This window comes from Pteropus alecto, unplaced genomic scaffold, assembly GCF_000325575.1.
Source record: "Pteropus alecto unplaced genomic scaffold, ASM32557v1 scaffold74, whole genome shotgun sequence".
NCBI classification, from domain to species: domain Eukaryota; kingdom Metazoa; phylum Chordata; class Mammalia; order Chiroptera; family Pteropodidae; genus Pteropus; species Pteropus alecto.
In genome coordinates, this window is record NW_006436291.1 from 3,357,064 (window position 1) to 3,364,790 (window position 7,727).

The window sequence follows — 7,727 nt, forward strand, 5'->3', positions numbered from 1 at the left end:
GTCAAAGAGGAAGGATTTACACAGAGAAAAATTCCACATTCACACGTGTCTAAAATATTCTAGGATGAACTGGGTATTTACAAGTGCAAATAAATGGGGGCAGCTACTCAGGAAGAGAAGACCTCTCGAGCTGCTCGGGGTCTGTGGCAGCCCCCCCAGGCCTGGTCAGCGGGCAGAGAGGTACATCCTTGTGGTTTAAACAGGGCCATGTTTGGAAGCAACATGGGAGCGCACTTCACACGGAAAAGGGGACCCCGTTGCCTCTTTGGTTTCTCGTCACCTGAGGTCCAGAGGAAGCTCTGAAGTCTGAAGTGTCTCAAGTAATTTGACAGGTCCCCATAATCAAAGCCCCCTCGCAGACCGGCACTGGGACGGCAGGAGGGGGCAGAAGGCATGTGGGCAGAGCAGCTAGGCCGGGCGCGAGTGGCTGCTGCACGTGGCCGGACGCTCTGCTGTGCTGTGTGTACAGATGGACACACCGGGGTCCACGCTGGCCCAAATCAGAGACGGTGATGCCCGAGGGAGACGTACACAGATCTAAACGTGGGTCACAAAGCTGGTTAAGGAAGCAGAACAGAAAGAGCCGCAGGTCCGTTTCCCATCGAGAAATAAAAACACAGTATCTCCGACACTGTGAGTCTTTAAATAACATTTTATTTTTTATTGTCAATGATTAACTTTTGAGCCTATTAGAAGAGTATCATGATTACAGTGAATAAAAAAATATAGATGACAGAATAAAAATATTAGGTTATACAAAGTTAGTTTTTTAAAATCATCGTCCACCAACATTTTCTGTACTTTGGAGCTTTGAAAAAAGATCAAAACTTAATTTGCATTTTTTTTTTCATTTCCAGCAGTTAAAAATTAAGAACACGTATTGGGAATCATTTGCGGACACCTATTACGACAAAGAGAAGGACCACAGAAATTAAAATGAGTTCTAAGAACCATCATATATACACCCTACTGTACAGAATGAGGGCAGAAAAGAACTCACCCAATTAAAACCGTCTCTGCTGGTTTACGTATCCTTTCTTTAAAAAGAAAAAAAAAGCTGTTTTTTTTCTATACTCCTAGTCATTTTTCCACTTGATCCAGTATTTTTAATAGTGTTTCCACTCCATAAATTAGTAACTGTTCAGTAGCTGAGAAATATACTATTTTAAATTATACGAAGGAATCGGGGGCTTCCCCCAGCGGCTTGTCCTCAGTTGCCTGGTGTGGGTTGAAGATACGTTCAACCAACGAGAAGTCACACCGTCAGCTGCGGTGGGGAGCGTTTGGTCAAACCTTCTGCACGTGTAAACAGGGGGTTGGCCTAGGAGAAGGGGAGGACTTGGTGATGTCCTGATCTCTCCCACGGAGCTCGACTCAGCTCTTTGCTCATGTGTCATTTGGCACAGAAAGGAAGGGCTTTAGAGCAAGACTGAGGCTCGCTCTCGAAAACACACTCAGAAGCCCCCAATTTTGATAAACGCAACGGTACGTCCCAGACCCATATCTACTTTGCTCCCCAATACGAAAGGCCACGTGCTCGAAGGCTGAAAACGACCTCTTTTGAAGGAAGAGAACGGCCCTGTCAGACGTCGCGGGCCCAGTGAGGTAAGCGCCGGACACAGACACGGAGGGGAGGAGATGAAGCTTGCTCTTCCCGGCTCGTCCTGCCGCTCACTGCACGATCCCGGAGTCCACGGACGTCTGCTTGCGTGTTGTCTTTGGGGGCGGAGGCGGCGGGGTCTTGCTGGGCAGAGGAGGTGGCAGGTGCTGGAAGACATGAACACAGGGACACGCCCATTACTGACGCTCAGGCAGGACAGAAACGGTCTCCAGGTGGGTCTGTCCCTGCCCGGAGGCGGAGAGGAGAAGTCAGCCCGCACCCCCGGCTGTGGCTCGCCCTCTCCCTCGCCCTCGCCGCGGGACTTGGGGCCGGCAGGCCTGCTACACTCAGGGCTGGGCTGCTGCCGGCGACAGGCCTTTCTGGCTTCTCTGTTTAACTGCTTGTCACAAAGCACTTCATAAGTCTGCCCGGCTCTCGAGAGGTGTAACGGCTGCTCTGTGAGTGACGTTTTTAAATCTGACCTAGGGACCCCTGGAAACAGACTGGTTTCAGAACTGGGTGGTTTAAATGGTTAAGAGGAAGTGAATGTGGGCAAAGCAGGACCCCAGGCCACCCAGGGGTCATGGCTGAGCCTTCCTCAATGATGAGGACCTACGGGTCCCTCCTCATGGCCCTGAAGATGCCCCTAAACTGTTCAGGGACAAACAAGCTCTTGGAGACACTCTCCGGGGGTGGGCGAGAGGCCTTCCCTTGCTGTCAAAACTGGAAAGCCACAGGAGAGAGGCCGTGGGTGGCGCCTGCAGCCACCAGCCAAGTGACCTGCTTACACGGTAGTTTTTCGTCCACAGTCTCCACTAAAACTGTAGACGGAAGGGGATGAAGAAGGTTAGGGGGATGTTTAAACTCCTCATGGGGAAACCGCATCTAAAAAGAAATGGCACAGCTGTGTCCCCATAAAGCTTTATTTACAAAAACAGGTGGGAAGCTGGATTTGGCCCATGGGTCACAGTTTGCCAAGAGTGGATTCACGACTGTAAAGGTGATAGACAGAAACCCTGCTTGACGGACCGGCCGGGTGTGCGTGACTGAGGGTGGCTGTCGCCCTCTCGTCTTGGTGCCCTGGTGGCCTTCGCAGACGCCCGACACGGAGGAGGTGGGGCTGCGTGTCGACCGAAGAGGTGAATGAGTGGACGGACGACGACGATGTGAATGGCTGAGTGAAGGAAGAACAGATGAGGCCAGCGAGTGAGCGCGTGTTCCGCCGGGTCCCCGGACAGGGGAGCAGAGGCGCGGGCAGGGCGAACTGCAGCGGAAGCTCGGCGGGGCTGCGGAAGCCTCTCCGGGGAGGGTCGCGGCGAGCTCGACGTGCGAAAGGCTGTTTCGCGGACGGAGGAGGGACGCGGACGGAGGAGGGACACGGCTGTCTCCCAGGCGACCGCACCCGAATCTGCTCCGGATTCGCCAACGAGTAAATGCGAAGACGACCCGGAGTTAACGCAGCGAAGAGGGTAAGTGGGGAAAAACAGGACCGACGTAGTGATGTTAGGACCTCAGGAGAGGAAGGTGACGGGCACATCGGCGAGGAGGGCCAAAGGGACCCCACCCCCCCAGGTCCCACAGACGGTTTCCGGACGCGCCGTGAGCTCCGACGGCCTCTTCCCCTTTTTCGTAATGCAAGCACCGGCCTGAGGCTTGACTGCCCAGGCACTCACGTCCGGGGCACACATGTGGCCACCGTGCCACCAGGCACTGCCCCTCACTGAGGCCCCTTTGTTTAGAGATGTTGGTTGATTTCAATAACTGACCATTTGGGCCACTCTTAAGTTTTGAATTCATCGATAAAGAGCGAGCCCGCCGGAGCCCGAGGCCCCGCCCGGGAGCCCAGTGAGAAGCGGCCCCCCAGGGCCCCGTGGTGCATACGCTCTCTACCTGCCACCTTCCCACGTGGGCCCAGGTTGCCGTGCAATTTCCAGGTCCTGTGAATAATAAACCTTCATTTCTTTTTCAGTTTCCTGATGGTGAGTTACCGTTGAGGGGTGTCTTGCAATCGTAATAAGCACTCCATGCTGGTCTAACCACCGGACTGGTAAGTGACAGGCTAAGACCGGCACAAAACACACGTGACAGTCACAGAGACAGGTCGCCGGCGAGCAACGGAGGGCCAGGCCAACGCGGTCGGATAACCGCGTGCTGCAGATGCCCTTCAGGCCAGATGTGAGGACGGCGGGCTGATGACTAGGAGGCAACATGAGAACCCAGACTGCTGGCCGTAAGAGCCGTTTCGAAAGAAACGACAGCTTAAAGTGGCAATGACTGGAGACAGAGTTGACGACAAGCCCACGGCCAGTCAGCGAGCGTGGCAGGAGCATACAATCACATGGCACGCGTGGCAGAGGAACGATCAGTGTCCCACAGCAGCTCAGGGTCTGCACAAAAAGAGGCCCCCCGGACACACGACCACTTCCAACTGTCACCCGCGGCCACGTCATCGGGACGCAGGCTCACGCTGCAGGTCAATCGAACAAGAAGGAAACAGCAAAGAGACTCAGGAAGTTAATCTAATCGAATCACAACCCCTTTGGAAATGGAGCCAGAGCTTACAGATGCCGGTCCCCTGCTTAACCAGCAGCGCTGGCGCCACTGTCTCAGGATCATGTATCAAAGAGACCGAGATGATAAAATGTTGCTCCCAAGTCGATCTGTAACAAGAGCAGACTCCATCACACTTCCAGGTTCAGGATATTCAGTTCACTAGCGCAGGGGGACCTGTGGGACAGTCCAGCTCTTCCAATGAAAGAAAGATATGAAAATAAAGATGCTGCTGGGAAAACAGCACCCCACCCAGACGATGTTCTCGCCGGTTCTCTGGGCCTCGTTTTGTTCGAACTTGTAATTAGTCAGTCTCCCGTTTCCATGGTTGCAGCAAACAATCCAGCCTCCTGAAACGCCAGTTCCCCATCGCGGCATCTCTAGGGACAGAGGGCCGACCTGAGAGGCACGGCAGCCTCGGAAAGACAACCATCCCTTCGGCATCAGAGATAAAGCCCACAGTTCGTCTGGTTTTCTGATACGAGAGGAATAAATCAAAATACATAGGGCTGTAAACAAGTCCCCACCCTCCTTCACCCTCACGAGATGAGAGATAATAATAAATGTGCAGAACATCCAGTGAACACATCGCCTTAAAAAGAAGCGTGTAGGATTTATATTGTCTTTTAAGGAGAAAAACCTCAGCGCCACGTACAACCTCATGCTCTACACGACTTCCGTGGCCGTATAGTTATGTTATCGGGGCCGAACAGATGCATCAATGGGAAGGAGGATATTTTAGTCTTCGGAATACGCTGACTTCAGTTTATAGCGACGAACCTGGAGGCACCCCTGGGTGACTTGCCCATGTCCCCCGTCCTGCACACGCTGACCTCTGCACACGGCTGGGCAACTGAGAAGCCTGTGTGACGGCAGCCTGGATGGAGAAGCAGGAGAGAAGCGCAGTGGATCCAAAAAGGATGCTTCCGGAACTGTCCACTGGCAGCAGAGGTGCTGGTTTAAATGGCGCTTTAGGACTTTCAGCGAATACCTGCAGTAGCGGGCAGGCCCGCGGCCACGGAGCACCAAGCACGTCAGACAAGGCCGATGGCTACTAGTGACTAAGCTTCTTCCGAGGGGTGCCAGCCTTGGGGGACCAGTGCTGACGAGGGTGGGCAGCCAGCACCTCGAATCTAAATGGGGAGAGGTTCCAAGGAGGCAGAGCTGGGGGCGTGTGGCCTCGGGGAACGGGGCTTTGCCTGAACCGGAGCCGCTTCTCACTTCTGTGCAGATTCTCTGGGGGGCGAGTGCCTGTCCCCGCTGGGAGTGGCTCGTGTGACAGTGTCGCTGCCTGGAGGAACCTCTGGGATGAGGGTTTCTCGAGGGCTGGGTTGGTACCCGCCAGGAGCCCCTGTGCAGCGTGACATGGGCCAGCTTCTTAAAATCAGACAAACCTCTTCAGAGAAAAGCTGCTTTTCAAAATTAAACTTTCACAAGAACTGCGCCTCAAGTGGAATGACCTCAAGGCCACGGGGTTGGCCATTTGACCGCCCGTCAGGAATCCCCGCCCTTCCCCGTTCTGAGGCCACAGCTGGCCATGGGCGTCTGTGCTGTGGGCCTGACAGAACCGCAGATCACACAGACCGGAGCTGTGACCGCCGTGACCTTTCTCCTCACAGTGAAACCCAGGGCAGCCCAGAGAAAACGTGACGTCGGGGAAGAGGGGGAGACGCTGAAGACACGTTTCCGGCCCGACTTACCCGCTGGTGGGGCGGAGGGGGCGGGGCCGCTGGCGAGCCCGGCAAGTCGGGGGTGTCCGCCAGGTACCCGTAGTCTGTCGTGCCGCCTTTCAGGGGCAGGGGCGGTGGGACCTCGGCCGCGTCCGTCCCAGCCATGCCATTCAGCTCCACACCTGGAACACGGGTGGTTTAAGGTCACAGCCACGTCCCCATGGGTGACAACACAGGCGTGGCTGCTCCGCCACCTCTCCCGGGGAGTGGCGGGGAGACAGGACACTCTGTGCCCCGGAAATGCTTGTCAGTGGGGCAGAGGAGGGAGCGTGGAGGGGTCGGAGAGTCAGAAGGCAGGGGTCCCGTCCCGTCCTCGTGGCATGTTCCAGAAAGAAACGAGTACCACGAGGCATCTAAAACCAGGGCTTGAAGGAGGCATCGGTCCCCCACGGAAAAGCAGCCACAGGACCCCCTGGCCCCTCTGCCTCCGGAGCATCTAAACGGCTGGGTGTCACCAGGACAGTGTCCACCTGCCGTGGTCAAAGCCCAGCCAGGACCCTGCACCCAGCCTCCCCAGGGCCTCCCGAAGCAGGTCCAACGATGCGCCACACAACCGCCCGCCTTTCAGACCTCCGTGGACGGGAGGAACCCCGAAATGCAGCTACCGGCAGGAGGTGCGCCTGTCGCTTTAAATCAGCCAAGGGGACGGAAGTCCAGCTGATCCCTAACGTAAGCTGAAAAAGCAGCTCTTTGCAAGTAGAGCAGCGATCTCGTTAAACAGCACATTTTCTCAACCCTCAGTGAGACTTAGAAATAATTTGTTTTCCTTTTATGTTAAAGAGAAGAAAATGGACATTTTTGCTGACGGGTCTCTTTTGGCGTTTTCCTGATGGTCCATGTGATGAAAAATCCTTCATTAGGAAAATGCTTCCTAGGAGGAGTCCTGCCAGTTTCTATGGAAACCTTGCAGCTGAGTCCCGGGGGCGGGCCGGAGGCCTCCGACTGGAGAGTGCCCTCAGGATCGGTGGCTGCTTGGTCATCTTTATCGTGGCAAATATAATATCGACATACGATTTGCCATTTTAACCATTTAAAGTGTACCCATCGCTGGCATTTCTTATACTCATCATGTGTGATCATCACCACTATCTGTTTCCAAAATTTTTTTATCACTCCAAATGCGAAGTCTCCACTCCTAAGGTGGAGCCTGGCCAGACCCCAGGCTTTTCATTCAGGAAACTCGGCGGGCGCAAGACTGAGGTCTGGCCTCCTTAGCTGAAGTCCCGAGGGATACTGCCCGTGAGTCGGGTGCTCACGGACACCCGTCCCTGTCTGCCGCAGGGGAGGGAGTGGGTCTAACTTTAGAGGCTTCGGTCAAGGGGGACGTCACAGGAACTCAGATGCGGAGAATGTCCCACTTACTGGGCTGCAGACTGAAGCTCAGCTTGGCCCGCGGTGTGACGGGAGGGGGTGTCTGCTGGGAGGACGGTGAAGTCGGGGACACTGAAAAGCGCCTTTCACCTCCGATGGCATTGATCACCTGGCTCTTCGGCCTCTGGGGCCGCAGGGGACTTATCTGTGTTGGAAGGACAGAAAGAGCATAGTTAGGGTTTGTCATGGGCTGGGTCGTGACGCCTCAAAATCCATTGAAATCCTAACCCCCAGTGCCCGTGAATGTGGCTGTCCCTGGAAACAGGGTCTTTGCAGATGATCAAGTTAAGGTGAGGTCACTAGGGTGAACCTAATCGGATATGACTGACGTCATAAAAAGGGGACATTCGGGCAAAGACGCGTGCACAGAGGAAGAACACCATGTGGACATGAAGGCAGAGATTGGGGCGATACTTCTGCAAGCCAAGGAACCGAAGCTTGCCAGGGAGCCCCCAGAAGCTGGCAGCGGGTGGGGA

At 55.0% G+C, this 7,727-nt stretch overlaps 1 protein-coding gene across 1 annotated transcript in view; it reads right to left on the bottom strand.

Moving 5' to 3' along the window:
• Positions 1-632: 632 nt before the first annotated feature.
• Positions 633-7,727, bottom strand: part of DOCK1 (dedicator of cytokinesis 1) — a 380,982-nt gene continuing 373,887 nt past the window's right edge. The window contains 3 exon segments of the mRNA XM_025047519.1: positions 633-1,767; positions 5,851-6,002; positions 7,243-7,396. Coding sequence (XP_024903287.1) covers positions 1,672-1,767; positions 5,851-6,002; positions 7,243-7,396 — 402 coding nt within the window. The 3' untranslated portion in view covers positions 633-1,671.